General features: G+C 42.3%; 2 protein-coding genes across 4 annotated transcripts; both read right to left on the bottom strand.

Moving 5' to 3' along the window:
* Positions 1-400: 400 nt before the first annotated feature.
* Positions 401-6,414, bottom strand: LOC138213907 (pericentrin-like). Of its 3 annotated transcripts, XM_069175221.1 has the most exons (11): positions 6,208-6,414; positions 4,699-4,742; positions 4,570-4,618; positions 4,185-4,257; positions 3,819-3,911; positions 3,321-3,683; positions 2,605-2,728; positions 2,255-2,340; positions 1,906-2,049; positions 1,705-1,807; positions 401-869 (listed from the first exon to the last, which is right to left on the bottom strand). In XM_069175221.1, exons 1-11 carry the CDS (start codon positions 6,229-6,231, stop codon positions 509-511), a joined length of 1,464 nt encoding a protein of 487 aa, XP_069031322.1. In that variant the 5' UTR covers positions 6,232-6,414; the 3' UTR covers positions 401-508. The 3 variants fall into 3 exon arrangements, with proteins under 3 accessions (XP_069031322.1, XP_069031323.1, XP_069031321.1); XM_069175222.1 differs by lacking the exons at positions 4,570-4,618; positions 4,699-4,742; XM_069175220.1 differs by lacking the exons at positions 4,570-4,618; positions 4,699-4,742; positions 6,208-6,414 and having other exon boundaries at positions 4,185-4,563.
* A 541-nt stretch (positions 6,415-6,955) lies between these two features.
* ddx4 (DEAD (Asp-Glu-Ala-Asp) box polypeptide 4) lies at positions 6,956-13,315 on the bottom strand. The gene is made up of 21 exons (XM_069175241.1): positions 13,295-13,315; positions 12,913-12,970; positions 12,801-12,857; positions 12,684-12,704; positions 12,546-12,608; positions 12,202-12,246; positions 12,092-12,118; positions 11,973-12,017; positions 11,841-11,876; positions 11,729-11,764; positions 11,436-11,477; positions 11,216-11,358; positions 10,427-10,579; positions 10,192-10,346; positions 9,505-9,634; positions 9,264-9,430; positions 9,043-9,188; positions 7,945-8,044; positions 7,578-7,848; positions 7,393-7,500; positions 6,956-7,319 (listed from the first exon to the last, which is right to left on the bottom strand). Exons 1-21 carry the CDS (start codon positions 13,313-13,315, stop codon positions 7,245-7,247), a joined length of 1,899 nt encoding a protein of 632 aa, XP_069031342.1. The 3' UTR covers positions 6,956-7,244.
* Between the last annotated feature and the right edge of the window lie 3,832 nt (positions 13,316-17,147).

Genomic DNA, 17,147 nt, shown 5'->3' with positions numbered 1-17,147 from the left:
AACAAATAATAACATACGTTTTATAATCTTTCCAACCATCGTTGTGCTTTTATTGTGAAAAGAAGAAATTCAGTTAAAAAAATTTGGATTTATTTTGACTGATATTCTGAAAACAAATTTATTATCATGTCCAACATTTCTTTTTAGGTTTTCAGAATAAAATAATCTCCTTAAATAAAAACAAACCTGTAGATATCTGCTGTGTTGGACTGAATGCATCAAAGCATATTTACATCAAATATATCAGCGTTAACACCAACTATCAGTTCTGTTACTTGAAATAAATTTTAAAAAAGTGTTCAAACGCCTGTTTGACCCTAAAATACAACCAGAATCTGTAGTTTTACTTTCTTATTGCTGCATGACGTCTGAATGAAACCGGAAAATATAGGTTTTAAAATCAGGTCAAAAAAGCTTTATTTGAAATCTTAAATATGATTTGACAGCAGAACTACAACCGTCCGTGTCCTCGGACATCATGGCTTAAAGCAGAGATTTGCTGAGTGCGTCACCTCCGCAGGTCCAGCTGGATGTTCCTCTGCAGACTCTCGATTCTGGCGTCCAGCGCCGCCAGCCCGTCTCTGAACGCCGCCTCGTCTCTGGTGTCGAAGGTCGTCCCCGACCTCAGGCTGCACTCGGACCACGCCGACACGGCGTCCGTCGGCGAGCGCTCGAAAAGCTGCCTGCGTTCTCTTTGGCCGGGACGTCCCGCCGTCTCCTCGGCATCACACGCCTCCTCCGGCGGACCCAGAGACATCAGGTACCGGGTGATGAGGTCCGTAGGGGGCGCTGCTGCGTCCTGGCTGACATGTTGTTTTATGTCAACAACAACAGGAGGAGAATCAGGTCGACGCCGACTCTGAAGGAGCCTGAAACAGAGAGGAGACGTGGGAGGGGCTTAAAGCTGAGCTGATACCCTTTCACTTCCTTAATGGGCGTGGTCTCGGAGCTTGAGGCACTTTCAGCACTTCTAAAACAAAAGCTTCAACACTGAGGTTTTTCTTCCTGTTAAAGAGAGTTTTTCCTTCCTTCTGTTGGAGGTTTCTTCCTGTTAAAAGAGTTTTTCCTTCCTTCTGTTGGAGGTTTTTCTTCCTGTTAAAGAGAGTTTTTCCTTCCTTCTGTTGGAGGTTTTTCTTCCTGTTAAAGAGTTTTTCCTTCCTTCTGTTGGAGGTTTTTCTTCCTGTTAAAGAGTTTTTCCTTCCTTCTGTTGGAGGTTTTTCTTCCTGTTAAAGGGAGTTTTTCCCTTCCTTCAGTTGGAGGTTTTTCTTCCTGTTAAAGAGTTTTCCCTTCCTTCAGTTGGAGGTTTCTTCCTGTTAAAGAGAGTTTTTCCTTCCTTCTGTTGGAGGTTTTTCTTCATGTTAAAGGGAGTTTTTCCTTCCTTCAGTTGGAGGTTTCTTCCTGTTAAAGAGAGTTTTTCCTTCCTTCAGTTGGAGGTTTTTCTTCCTGTTAAAGAGAGTTTTTCCTTCATTCTGTTGGAGGTTTTTCTTCCTGTTAAAGAGAGTTTTTCCTTCCTTCAGTTGGAGGTTTTTCTTCCTGTTAAAGAGAGTTTTTCCTTCCTTCTGTTGGAGGTTTCTTCCTGTTAAAAGAGAGTTTTTCCTTCCTAGTTTACGTGGTAAGTGTTGAACTGTTAGGTCCGTCTGTATAATGTTGTAGTTCTGTTGTGACTTGTGTCCATATAAATAAACTTGAATTGAGTTGAACTACCTGTGTAGGTTTTCCATCTCCTCCAGTCTCTGCTGGGCGAGCGACGTCATCTCGTTCTTCTCTCGCTTGACATTCACCAACCGTCTTCTCGTGTCCTCCAAGTCTGAACTCACAAAACACATTTTTTTGTTTTGTTTACAATTTTTTTTCCCTTTCAGTAAATAACTCCATTTTCAATTTAGTTTTTCATTGATTCCTGACCCGTCTTCATGAGTGTGTTCTCCTCCTCCGTGTCCCTCAGCCGTCTCCGTGTGTCCTGCAGGACTTCCTGTAGTTCGGTCAGGTTCTGCTGGACGTCCTGCAGCCTGGACCGAGACGTCAGCAGCTCCTCCTGCAGAATCACGACTGAGGACACACGGAAGTCAATAATCACATTTATTCATCTTTTACTCTGAAATAAAGTCTTCTTTCCACTCTAAAAGGGGGCGGAGCTCCATAATGTGACCTTCCCACCAACATGAGTACATACAATACAATGCAACACACACACACACACACACACACACACACACACACACACACACACACACACACACACACTTGTCCTCACCCTGTGTGTTACAGAGCATCTCCAGGTTATGATGTTGCTCCACTTTCTCTCTCTCCTTCAACTGCTGGTTCAGAGTCCTCACACGCCTGGGAGACACACACACACACACACACACACACACACACACACACACACACACACACACACACACACACACACACACACACACACACACACACACACACACACACAGAGTTGTCACAGGCAGTAGTTTGTGGGCCAGTTAACGTCTGGAACTTGATGTGAAAGGAAACTGTGTGTGTGTGTGTGTGTGTGCGTGTGTGTGTGTGTGTGTGTGTGTGTGTGTGCGTGTGTGTGCGTGTGTGTGTGTGTGCGTGTGTGTGTGTTACCTGCGGAGCTGTGCGTTCTGGCTCTGCAGTGATGACAGATCTGGTTCACTCTCAGTCTGGATGTTTAATCTGCCAACATTCATGTGAGCTGAGGACACAGTCTGCAACCGCTCTGCTGCACTGTCTGACACACACACACACACACACACACACACACACACACACACACACACACACACACACAGTTCACATGGACACATTTTATTCACTTTGGATTTGATGAGAGAAGTTGAATGGGAGTCTATGGAGCCGGAGGCTTTTTGGAGCCGACCTCTAGTGGCACTCGCTGGTATTGCAGCTGAAGACACTTCTGGATCAGAACCATTTTACAGACCTGAAGATACGAACACGTTTATATGGATTAAACTGGAACATTATATATTGTGTTAGTACTGTATACATTTGCACTGGGAAAACAAAATTTAAAAAAAACGTTTATACAGTCACTTCATTTTTTCTTGACTTTTTTAGTTTTTGATTGTTTTTTTACCAAAACAAATAAATCCTCGTTACGTGAAAATAAATTCAGATTCTGAAATCTGAATTGGTCGTATCCATGGCAACAAACGAGCTCTGAAAAGCCTCTGACTTTAAATATTCTGAAACTACAAACAACAGCAGCACCTGCCCACCTTCAAGTCCAGCTGTTATTCTGTGAAATATCCCTCTGAAAATAATTAACAGATCAGATGTGTAATAAACAAACGTTGCGTTACCGTCTCCTGTGATCCGACCCCGGACCGTCTTCCCTCCGTCTCCTCGCCAGCTGCGCGCGTCCTCGGGGACGTCCTCATGCCGTCCAGCCTCCAGCTGCACGCCTGACGTCTTCCTGCTGCAGGTGTTGATCTGGGAGTGTGTGTCTCTGACAGGAACACACTCCTCCTGTCCATCACAGAGTGTGTGTGGAGACGACGAACGGCGCACAGACAGAAGGACGGAGGTCTGGGGGGGAGGGGGGGTGGTCTTGGGGGGAGGGACGAAGGTCTGGGGGGGAGGTTTGGTGTGAGGTCGTCTCTGAGGAGGATGCAGCTTCACTCCGGAGTGAGCAGCTGCAGCGGTGGAGCGCTGCGGTCCCGGAGCTGGACATGGAGGACAGATGTGGGAGTGTTAGAGACACACAGAGCTCAGAGGACAGAAACATAGTAGATATTTAAGCTCTGCCCCCCCCCCCCCCATCCCCACCCCCTCCCACACACACACACACACACACACACCTGTCTTTGCAGGCAGCTTCCTGATGGTCTTCTTCCCTCGTGAGGTGGAGAGTCGCGATTTGCCTGCTGCAGCCTTCACTGTTCTGGGGGAGACTTTTATACACACACACACACACACACGCACACGCACACACACGCGCACACACACACACGCACACACACACACACACACACACACACACACACACACACAGTATTAGATGGATGTAATGAACAGATGAAACTCTGGTTGACAGTTCTGATTGATGAAAGTATTAAAATCACTTCTGTTCACTGATTATTCTCCTGAATCACCTGATTCATTAATAAACTCATAATTTCAAAGATCTCCGGTTTTGTTCTGTTGCGTCATGAAACTCGTCTCACCTGGCTGGTCGGCCTCCAAGATGTCACTGAGCAAGGCAGCGCAGCGGTCCAGACCCCGATGGAGAGTGGTGACCTGAGGACAGATGACTTTTATCAGCATGTAAACATCTGTCACTCTTCCTGCTTTGACCTTTGACCTTTGACCTTCACGTAAAGTGCTCTGGAGGATCTGGTTTGTGTTTGTTGAAGCCGTCTGACTTTTAGTTTTTTGTTCCCAGAACTCTGCAGCAAATTCATTAAAATGATAAAAACCCAACAACTCGTTTTGGATGGTGTGTGACATCATAAGTATATAAAAGACATTAAACTGCAACAGAAAGCTGTTTTCAAATAGAATTATACGCTGATTTGGCGATAAATCAATAACTCCAGATGGGGTCGGTACCTGGTCCTCTGAGTCGGTGGAGTAGAGCGAGTAGGCCGGTTCAGGAGTCCTAACGGCAACACAGTGTGTTCAAAAGCATGTAAATATATTCAAAGTAAAACCTTGTGATTATTAAGTGGATGACCTCACCGACTGACTGCGACTGCCCCCGTCAGCCTCCCCGACGTCACCACCTGACCACCAGCAGCACAGCAGGGGGTCCACACATTAATACATGTATAGTCTACCATCGTACACGTTCTCGTAGCTTCTGGTCCACAACGGACGATTATATAACCAGTAAAAATAAATGTAAATATTAAAGATGTTACCACATATTCTTAACATGGAAAATCATAATTGTGAGTTAATTATAAATGTATTAATTCTCAATGGAAAGTTTTTTCAAAACAAGAGGAATATGCTATTTTTATGCATATATCTTTTTCTCCTATATTTTTGCAACAAAGGAATTTATGCATTTAAAACCATTGTTTTATTTGTATTATATTTATTTATTACTTTTGTTATTATTTCCACATTGCTATCTTTCCGTACAAAATAATGATTACACATTATCTACACTCTTTGTAAATCCACATCTTGTTCAATAAAGTTCTGATTTAAAACAGCATGGTATCTATGCTCTCTCTCTCTCTCTCTCTATATATATATATATATATATATAAAATTATTGGTAATTAATTTACATTACGTATGGCATATTTCCATGTGTTGTTCTACTTTCACCGAGACATACAAATAAAGTTTGTTATAAAATAAATAGAAGGATTATAACTGCAGAACCAACATATTTTCTGATTATGTTGTAAACACAACATTTAATTTCTGAAATGTGAAATTACTACTGAAGTTCAGTTGGTTTTTTTTTTTTGGTTTTTTTAAATAACATCTTTATTTAAAAGGATTTACAACCCAAACTGGCACCATTTTATTTAAATGGCATCTTTTATTTCCCTCATACGAACAAAAACAGATCCAGACACCGTCGGTGAAGTCACATAAAATACTGTATTCTGCCGGTTTAGTATCTTTGTGAACCTTGTAATTAAAATCAGTCATTCAGGAGCACAAAGACTGAAGAAGAAAGAAAAACCTTCAAACTGTGACAACAGAAGTCACATTATAAAACTCCAGAGCTTCATAAAACCAAACAAAACACTGAAGCCTCCTGTTGCTCACTTCACGTTATACAGCTTATCAGACACAAGATATTATTACAATAAAAAAATTTAAAAAATTAAAAAAGGCAGAGTGTGAATGCTGCAGTATCAAAACTGAATTCTATAGCATGGACCAAAGAAACATAACTATATGAAATAAATGGACCTCCTGTGTTCCTGACATGTTGAATTTGAGCACTAAAACGTTGATATTTATTTTTCCTCAGATTGAAATATGAAATATGTTCCTGGGACTTCGAGCATTAAGGAGTCAAATGCTTGTTTTTGTTTGTGTGCGTGACACTTAAATCATCTTTTGGATGATCAGGTTATCAAAACAAGAAGTGTGCTGAAGTGTCTCCGTCTTCCTGGTTTATTGCCGCTGACAGGATTCAGTGTTTTTCTGTCTTTATTAATAAAAGTCTCATTAATCACAGAAGACAACGAACAGCTGGTGAAGCTAACTCAGACTTACCTTGCGTTTAGCTTTTCCTCTCATGTTTTAACGGCAGCTTCAGTCACCGGCAGGAAATATCCACCCGAGCGGAACCGAGCGGGACCGAGCAGGACCGAGCGGGACCGACTGTGAACGTCCACTCGTGTGTCTCCCGCTGTCTCCTCCGGTTTCTCTCCGTCAACTCTTCAAGCTGGTTTCTCGAGACTCCAGTTAGCGAACAAAACATTTGAAACGGAAAACATGTCGCCGACCAATCAGATCGTTCCGGTCAAAGAAGGGACCGCCCACAGAGGGGCGGGGCCGATGGAGCAGGCATGCGCAGATTCGATATCACGTCACGAGGGCAACGATAACCTCGCGAGATCAGGGCGGCTGTAGTTTTCCGGGACTCCGACCTTTCAGAGGTTTTTATACTTCACAGCGATGTTAGAGGTTTATTGTTCAAATAAAACTAAACTCAGATGACGTCAAAAACGGCACACAGTGTCAGGTTTCTTAAGTTTTTATGAAGTTTGAGAGGAAGACATTTATACATTCCTCGATACTCTTTAACGTGAAAGGTTAAACCATTAACAAATTACCTGCTTTTTTCCAAATGTATTTAACAACCTCCTCCTGTCATTATTGGACTCTAAAACTTCAGGCTGTTATAGACATTGACAGCACAGAACAACTAAATCATTTAGCAACCATCAACAGGTGGATTACTGTTTTTCTAGTATTGATGTTTTAATTTCCTTTAACTCAGAATAAATGTCAACTCTGCTTTGAACCATTATGTATTTATTGATCTTCATGCTGCCATAAACAGAATATGCAGTATTAAATGTGTAACTTCTGACCACGTTATAACGCCGGTTATGAATAAAAAATAAAAAAAAGTTTTCCACATCAGTGAAGAATGATTGACAGGTGAAAACCTGCTTTAAACGTCACATTTAACAACATTTTCAACCTCGACAAACTTCTTTTTTTCTTCTTCTACTTCAAACAAAAACTCAAGCTATAACAACGAACGCGTTAAAAGAAAACCAACTGAGTGATGCGTGGCGTCTCTACTCCCATTCTTCATCGTCGACGGCCACCGGCCGGCCGCCGTCCTGGGAGGGGCCTGACGGAGGGGGAGGAGCCTGAAGACAGACCACACCGTGAGGCTCAGTGACATCACAGAGACTCGTAAACAGGAAGTGGACGCGCGTTTACCTTCCTGGAGTCGGTGGAGCCGAACATCCTCCTGCCCGGGTTGAAGCCGGCGGCGCCGGGACCGCTGAACGCCGACTCCTCCAACCAGGACGGGACCTCCTGCTGGGCCTGATGGGAACACGGTGACGTTCAGGAAGGAGCTGCATGAGGACATCAAGTCTGCCGAGTCGGAGCTTCGTTCCTACCTTGGACAGGATGGTGACGAGGGAGCGCGCCAGCTGTCCGTCAGCCTCCAGGTCGTAGAAGGACACGGCCCTCCCGGTGTTGCCGCAGCGACCGGTCCTCCCGATGCGGTGCACGTACTCGTCGATGTTGTTCGGGAGGTCGAAGTTCACCACGTGCTGCACGTCTGGGATGTCCAGACCGCGGGCGGCGACCGAGGTCGCCACCAGGACCGGGCACCTCCCCGAGCGGAAGTCGGCCAGGGCCTGTTCACGCTCCCGCTGCTCCCGGTCGCTGCCGGACCGTCACGTTGGCACGGCAACACGACACGTTAATAAAACACCTCAATGAAACGCATTAACAGACTTTGTCAGCGTTGTCCTGACGTACCCGTGGATGCTGGTGGTCGCGACCTTCTCTTGACACAAGAAGGTGGCGATGAAGTCCGCTTGTCTCTTGGTCTCTACGAACACCATCGTGCGCTCTGTTCCTGCAACCCCCCGCAAACAAAGAGTGAAGCTTTAGTTCCTACCAGAGCTTCTTTTTTTTTTTTTGTGAGTGTTGCGATCGAAAACGTTTCATTTTTCATCCGATTTTATCAAAAAATGATGTAATTTGCAGTTTGTAAATGAGTTTTTTGTGGTAAAATTGTGGGAATTAGAAAATATTGCGCTACCTGATAAAAGGAATAAATCTGTAATCAATTCCTGTAATAATAATCATACTGCACATCAGAAATGTTTTTATTTTACTCTTTTATTTGATATTTTATTGAATTTAGAGAACCGTGGAGATAAAAGCTCCTAAAAGGTCCTAAAAGCTGCGTATGTTTCCAGAACAGAGCGTCTGTGACTGGAATATAGAAACAAGGACGACATCAGCTGTCAAAATAAGAGCTTTAGATGCTGTTTAATTCATGTTCATTCAACACATAGACCTGCTGGATGAAACAAACAAAGAGACGTCTCTGACAGCTGGACGTGTGGAGAAAACTCATTTAACATCCAGTAATATGGAATCACTTCCTCTGATCACAAACATTTAATCATCATTTTAATGTGAAGAACACATTTCCTGCAAAACCTTTGAGTTTTATTTGGTGATGAAAACAGCAGCAGAGACTTTCTGGTTGGAAATCAGGAGTTATTGTTGTTAATAAAGTGAGTTTAGTTTGAAAAGATTTACTTTATGTTTTAATACTTTCAGCTCAGATTCTGATGAAGTTTTTTTTGCAGAAAAATTGCAAACACCCACAAAAATGACTGAATTTGTGTTTATAAATGAAGGGACTGAAGGATGTGCTTTGTAATAAAACGCTACATAAATCCGTGCAGTGAAGTTAGAACTTCTTAATTTTAAATAGAAAATATATAGAAGTGCTCAGTTTTAGTACCATAAAACTTACTAATTCTACTTTATATATTAGTGAAAAGTTTTTGTTTACAAGTTTTTCTTTCTAGACTTGAAGCCTAAAAAAACCAAACCCACCGGTGGTCTTGAGGAGGTTCAGAAGTTGGTCCCTCTTGGAGAACTTCGTCACCTGCACGAACGTCTGCTCCACGTCTCTGCAGGCTCCGCCCACAATCCCCACAGCCAGGAACAGGTAGTCCGTCTTCAGGAAGTCCGCCGCCATCCTGCGAACACACACATCCAACGTTCAGATCTCATACTCTCGACGTCTGTCGCGGTGAAAGCGGCGGTGAGCGGACCTCTGGATGTCCTCGGGGTAGGTGGCGCTGAACATCAGAGTCTGGCGTTGCTCTTTGCCCGGCATCCCCGGCGAGCCCACCAGGCGGCGCATGTCGGGCTCGAACCCCATGTCCAACATCCGGTCAGCCTCGTCCAGCACCAGGTACCGAACTTTACCCAACCCGACCTGCAGCGACACAAACCGATGAGCCGCCACATTTACGCCCTTTGACTGAGGACGGAGAAGAAGAAAGTCGTCACCTTTCCTCGTCCAATCACGTCCAGCAGCCGTCCCGGTGTCCCGCACAGCACGTTGCACCCCTTCGCCACCTCCCGGATCTGGTGGCTGGTGCTGACGCCGCCGTAAACCACCACCGGGCGCACACACGTCCTGCAACACACACCGAGGCTGATTATACAACCAGGAGCTCCGCCCCCAACATTTGATTGGTCAACTAAATACTACAAAAAACACTCCACCTCCTCAATGGGATATAGAATTAGAATAGTTTCATATTATATGTAATATAATGTAGTTTCTACTTGTTCTAGATCTATTAAATGACCCATTTGGTGAAGTCGGGTCTCTTTTGGTCCTTTTTTGTCGCTCCGAGCACCCGTACCGTAACACCACGGATAGTCACGCACTTAACATCCTTAGTTACATCCTCAGATATCTTTGTTCATCAGATATCTTTGTTCCAACCAGACTGAACTAGCTGATCAGTTTAGTGTTTCTACGTTCTGTATTTATTCAGTTGGAGACTAGAAATCCTCTCTGTTGCTAGGTGGTTGCTAGGGTGGTTTCTAAGGGTCCGACTACTTCCTGGAGTAGGAAACACTGCGTACGTTACATTAAGAGTCTACTGATTGTTTTCCAGTTGTTAGTCTTGCCCCCGTGCGTTACCATGGAAACAGGGATCGCACCGATAACGCTCTAAAACGAACCCGTGGGCGAACTTGCGGGCCTCCAGGTAGATCTGGTTGATGAGCTCGCGGGTCGGCGCCACGATGACGGCTTCGGGCTCCTGAGCCTCACTGAAGCGACTCGCCGCCACGCCGTCCGCCATCAGCTGCTGCAGGATGGGGAGGAGGAACGCCGCCTGGAGGAGGAGGAGGAGGAGGAGTCACGTTTAAACTGTGACCACCTACAGATCAGCTGCTCGCTCTCATCCCGCCTCACCGTTTTTCCGGACCCGGTCTGGGCGCAGGCCATCAGGTCTCTGCCGGCCGAGATGATCGGGATGCCGTGTTTCTGCACCGGCGTCGGCTTCACGTAACCCGATTTGCTGACGTTGTTTTTCAGGGACTCGCACAACGCCGCCTCCTCAAAGGTCTGGGAGGAGAGAAGAAAAGGAAAACACACAACAGGTTCAAGAAACACTGAAGACACACAGATGGAGCCGTTTTCTGCTGCCTCGGTATTATTATTACATTATTTGTATTATTGTATTATTGTTGGCTGCAGCCTGTTGAAATCTGTATTTAATCTCTAAATTAACTCCTAAAAGTTGTTTCAGCCTTTTCATCATTTTTTTAAATAGTAACTCACGGTCAGTAAAATACATCCTGAAGGACACTTTGATCAAACTATAAAACATCATTTAAAAATATTCAAACCATCCAACCGACATCTTGAAACCATCTGAGGAGGATTAAGACTTTTAAAGTGCTTTGATTGAGACAGAATTTTAATCATCACTTATCGACATTTATCGATGCTTCTCGCCATAATTTGGTGCAAAAATATTAAGACATAAAAAAAAAAAAAGATTATTATATCTCTTCTGGACCCAGAAAATGTCTTCCTTAAAAACAGAGCTGGTGAGATCAAATGTGGAGAAATGAGCTAATAATAAATCAATTAAAATATCTTTATTTGCATTTTATTTTTCAAATTATTGCTGCATGTGTATAAAAGGAGATTGTTGAGGCTGCGCCTCCTACCACGACGGCCCGCGGCGCCTCCTACCATGATGGCGTCCGGCGGGTCGGTGCCGCTGACGTCCACCAGGATGTCGTCGTACTTGTCGAAGTTGATGCCCGACGCATAGTGAGAGAAGATGGAGTCTTCGTCCTCGGGGAGGGTCGGAGGCACGTAGGTGACCCGCGGTCCTGCAGGTCAGAGGTCAGGACCGGAAACAGCCGGCTCACACTGAACTACTGCTAAACATAAATATAGTTTAACTTACGTTCTCCTTCTTCTGCACCCTTCGCTCGTCCTTTATCGTCCCCTGAATCAAACGGACGTCATCAAGTCACTAAAAAAATCACTCAATTATTTATCCCCGACACTTTTCCATTCATCCCAGGCTGTATTTAGTTGTGTGTATTTTTTCATTGCTCTTATCTTTTTCTAAAATAATTATTTTATTGTACACGTATTTGTAATTTTTTTCAGTGTTTGCACCTTTTTTGGTGTTTCTATGCTGCTGTGATTAAATGTCCCCACTGTGGGATTAATAAAGTGTAAATCTACGATCACCTTGAGCGAACACCTCTTCGTCTCTCCCTCGGTAGCCTGCAAAAGCAAAATAAATGTCAACCGCTGACGGATGAAGAAGCTTTAATGTGACGTGTGATGGTTCCTCGTCTACCTCCTCCGAAGCCGCCGCCGCCGCTCTGCTCGCCTCCTTCAACACATCAACAAATAATGAGCTGCATTGCTTCAATAGGTTGTTTTTTTATTTTATTTTTTTTAAGATAATCATGTAAAAACTAATTGATACCTTGTCGAAATCCTCCTCGACCCCCCCGACCTCGTCCTCTAAACCCTGATCACAAAACAAAACACTGAAACACAACAGCTCTCATACAGCAGATTAAAAACAGTCCTAATGTGACGTACCGTTTTCACAAACTTCATCTCGGCCTCCTGTCAAACAAAAACAGTTCAGAGTCACATTAAATATCTGTTGGATAGAAACAACTTCAGCTAAAGACACGTGAAAACGTTACCGTCCAGCTCGCTTCGGTCCGACCCGCCGAATCCTTTGCCACGACCTGAAACCCAAAAAACTTTAAAGACCAATCTGATGCATCTCAGTTCTAGATTTTTTTTTTTATTATTTTTTTTTTTTAAATATGCCATTATATCTGTTTTTATGTGAAACACTAGATGTCATTTTTCTGGCATTAAAGCACTTTGAGCTGCATTTCTTGTATGAAAGCTGCTATAAAAAAAATATATTTTTTAATTATTGCAACACAGGTTTTTGGTTTTTTTTAGTTGCTTTACAGCATTTATTGGCTGAAACTCACAACTATAAAATGTCACTTTAGAAAAATAATTCACATCCCACCTCGACCTCCTCGTCCTCTGAAACCTCCTCGTTCTCCTCCTGAACTCGTCCAACTGTCTCCATCTACGAGGAGAAATCAAGACACTGAGAAACACCGAAGACGGAAGCGACTCCTGTTCATTTAAAATCAGCGCTTACCGTTTCCGTTCTCATCAGGACCTGTGGGACGACAAGTCAATAAAAGCAAACAATAATTAGATCCAGCCAGCCGACAACCGCATTAACTTGATCAAATATCAGGAGCTGAAGGAGCACCTGAGGAGAAGGGGTTTTTAAAGGCTCCTCCTCTGCTTCTCCCTCGTCCACCTCGACCTGCAGGGAAACAAATAAACATCTTGAAACACCTTCAGACACCTTCAGACCAAACAGTAAGAACCTCCTCCTCCTCCTTCTACACTGACCTCGTCCACCGTCTCCTCGGGAGCCTAAAACAACAACAACACACCGTTTCATATTGTAGTCAACTGATTTAAACAGTTAAAACAATTAAATGTAAGCAGTTCTCCAATCAGACTACGAGAGATTTCTGTGGACACAAATAATAATTTCCGCCACTATTATTAACATGAGTAACAGAACAAACCTTCACTTGAGGGGCTGGTTAGTGGAAACGTGCCAGTCGAGCTGTTTCTCTGTGAACATGAGGAAACTAATTAATTCATATCTATTAATTATTAACAAATTAAGATCGGGTGTTCTCTGTCAGGGAAGAATAAAGCTGAACATGATTAACATATAAACTAACTCACCTCTTCTTCCCAGTCCTCCATTACTAAGATCACCTGAACAGATCAATAACACAAAAGTCCACATTTAAATGCAAATAATCGAAGATATGTTTACATTTGAGAGACAATTGTTGTAAAAGGCAAAATGATTTAAAACAATCATAATAATCGAAATGTTGGATTAAAACCAAACATTTCTCTCAGATGAAGTACCACTGAAGTTTTCCTCCATGAAAATGATCTCATTAAAAGTCCGACATGAACTCGGTCAAGACTTTAACCAGAACACCACGTGACCTCCGACACGTGCTTAAAGCTAACAGCTAACTCAAAACTTCTCCTGAACGGCGGTGAAACGAGCACAAACAACCTCCTCGAGCACAAACAACCTCCCCGAGCACAAACAACCTCCTCGAGCACAAACAACCTCCCCGAGCACAACCTCCCCGAGCACAAACAACCTCCCCGAGGAGCACAAACAACCTCCCCGAGCACAAACAACCTCCTCGAGGAGCACAAACAACCTCCCCGAGCACAAACAACCTCCTCGAGCACAAACAACCTCCTCGAGGAGCACAAACAACCTCCTCGAGGAGCACAAACAACAACCTCCCCGAGCACAAACAACCTCCCCGAGCACAAACAACAACCTCCCCGAGCACAAACAACCTCCTCGGTGCTGCTGGTCCTTCTGGTACAACCAGGAAATACGTCTGGACCCTTTTAAACACGTTGGGGTCTTTTGTTGAGGTCTTTTGTTGAGGTCTCGACCCTTGTTGAGGTCTTTTGTTGAGGTCTTTTGTTGAGGTCTCGACCCTTGTTGAGGTCTTTTGTTGAGGTCTCTTGTTGAGGTCTCTTGTTGAGGTCTCGACCCTTCTCTGACTAACCGTGTAAATTAAAACTGGTGCTACTTCCGTTAACACTGCTCGTCTCGACCAATATTCATGAAAGTACCCTGAGAGAAGAAGTGGTGACCATGTCTGGGTGAAGAAGTGGTGACCATGTCTGAGAGAAGAAGTGGTGACCATGTCTGAGAGAAGAAGTGGTGACCATGTCTGGGTGAAGAAGTGGTGACCATGTCTGAGAGAAGAAGTGGTGACCATGTCTGAGAGAAGAAGTGGTGACCATGTCTGGGTGAAGAAGTGGTGACCATGTCTGGGTGAAGAAGTGGTGACCATGTCTGGGTGAAGAAGTGGTGACCATGTCTGGGTGAAGAAGTGGTGACCATGTCTGGGTGAAGAAGTGGTGACCATGTCTGGGTGAAGACCTTCAACAATGACGACACCTGGAAATACGGCGGTTAGCTAAAGTTAGCCGACTAGACGTCGATGATTAACATCGTGAAATAAGTGCTGATGAACAAACTCTCCGTCCGGTTCGTCGGTTCATGAATTCATAACGATGAATAAAAACCTCGCTCGGTGGTCGTGTCCCTCGTGTCCTCGTGTCCCTCGTGTCCGCTCCCTCGTGTCTCCGCTCCGCTCCCTCGTGCTTTGGTCAGCGTCCCGAAGGTTGCCAGGTCCGCTTGTTTTCCCGCTCGACTTCAACTACTTCGGAAAATTAGGTGACTAAAAGATTTAGAACAACAACTTGCTGTCGGAGAGTTGAGTATATCTTTCTGGAAGTCATGTACGATAAATCGGCTGCTGCTTTGTTGGTATAATTGTTTTCGTAAAACGATCAACTTAACACTTTTTACATGTAATGCGGCTGAACAGAGGGGCGTTGCACCACCACGGAACTACTATCCTCTTTATTTCCCCTTTGCATTCCCTTTTTTTATATTATTTTTCCATAAGTATTGTGTCTTAAACATCAACCTGTATTGATATATGCTGATTATGATTCATTACATCAACAGAATTAAAGAGTTTACCTGGTTTCACACTGCCTGCAGCGCCCTCTGTTGGACAGACGACGTAATGACCTTGAATGTAATTCTGACATTCTGCATCTTATAGTTTCATATCTTCACATCATATCGATGCTTCAACTGATGCACCTGTGATGAGGCAATATTACCAACATCAGCTTGGTCCGTTTGAGCAATAAACAGATAAACAGTGAATATCCCAGATGTGATTTATTTAGAAGATTGATTCAGGACAACATTGAAAACAGCAGGATCCTATTGTTGCAATTAAAGCGATGCAAATATATATTATTAACTATTATATCATGTAAACTTACATTACGGTGGGAACACAACCTTAGAAATGAGCCACAGCTTAAAATGTGTTATATAAGAATAATAAGAGACATTTTCTATCCAACCTTGTAAATGAAATACATTTGCATAGAAAAGATTCTGTAATTCTTATTGACATAGAAGAAGTAGATGTAGTTAAGATTTTTTTTTTTTTTTTTTTTTTTTTTTTTTTTTGTGGTAAAACGATGTTCCAAGCACAATATTTCAATATTTCTTATTAACATGTCTGAGGAGGCTCTTTTAACTTTAACTACTGAACCTCGTCTATAATAACATACATGATAACATATTAAAAGGCCCTCAGTCATTCCAAAACGGTGTATTATTATGATTATGTAGTCGTAACATCACAAGCTTCTTCACAAATAAAAATAACTATTAGATAAAAAAAATATCCTCACCGTGACTGACAGAAACGTATCGTCAGGTACGGCAGATTTAAAAAGGTCTGTCTGACCTGATTTATATTTAGACTTCTTCTCTCCTGTAAATCTCTTTGAGCCAACATCAAGACATTCAACTTATCTTTTAACATTTATTGTGAGACTGGAACGCATATTTGTGATGAAAGGAAGTGCGCCGGGCTGATTAAAGTCCTATTTAGGCCCACAGGCTTCTGCATGTGATTAACTCTGGGTCCTCTCTTCTGTGCAGGTGTCTCTGGCTCTGTCGACAACACCAGAAGGTGTTAAGTTAAGTGCCTTATGATGGCATATGGGGGGATTTGTCACTTATCCAAATAAAATCCAAATAAAATTTAACTTAAGTGAGCTGAATATATAATTATTTTTTTTAAAAAACAATTAAAAAATGCAAATGTGTCAAATGTGGTACTTTGTACTGTGGTCTTTATGCAAAACAGTTCAGGCTGTTATATGTTGTATAATATAATACAATACAATATAATATAACATAATATAATTTAAAAAAATAATATATGTATATATATATATAATAAAACTATGTTGCATTGTATTATATTATATTTTATTGTATTGTATTCTATCATATTATATTAAATTATATTATAATTTAATTTAATTTAATTTAATATAATAGAAAATAAATCATGTATATCATATCAGAATCGGAATTAGAATCAGAATCGCTTCATTGGCCATATATGTTGACACATACCAGGAATTTTACCCCTGTTTTAGGTTCGCTCTCAGCGTCCAAAAAAACAAAGTAGACAGACATAAATAGACATATTTACAGGATAGAAATGAATGAATATATACATATTGTATGATATTATATTAAATTACACTACATTATATCATATTATATTACATTATATTATATTGTATTGTATTATATTATATTATGTTGTATTATATTTTATTATATTATATGATATGATATTTTATTATATTATATCGTATAGTATTGTATTATATTGTATTATATTTTGTTATATGATATGTTATTGTAAGTCGCTTTGGATAAAAGTGTCAGCTAAATGAAATGTAATGTAATGTAATATGATATGATATTGTATTATATTTTAATTCAATTCAACTTTATTTATATAGCGCCAAGTCACAACACAGGTTATTTCATGGCACTTAACACATTAAAGTCCTTACAGCAAGACTTTACAATATTATACAGAGAAACCAACAATTCAAAAATTCAACAATTCCCACATAAGCTAGGAGGGAA

This window comes from Embiotoca jacksoni, unplaced genomic scaffold (assembly GCF_022577435.1).
Source record: "Embiotoca jacksoni isolate LCO1_2020_lvr unplaced genomic scaffold, fEmbJac1.0.p SCAF_65, whole genome shotgun sequence".
Lineage (NCBI taxonomy): Eukaryota > Metazoa > Chordata > Actinopteri > Embiotocidae > Embiotoca > Embiotoca jacksoni.
The sequence above is the reverse complement of the archived record's forward strand: the minus strand, read 5'-3'. Positions and strand labels throughout refer to the sequence as shown.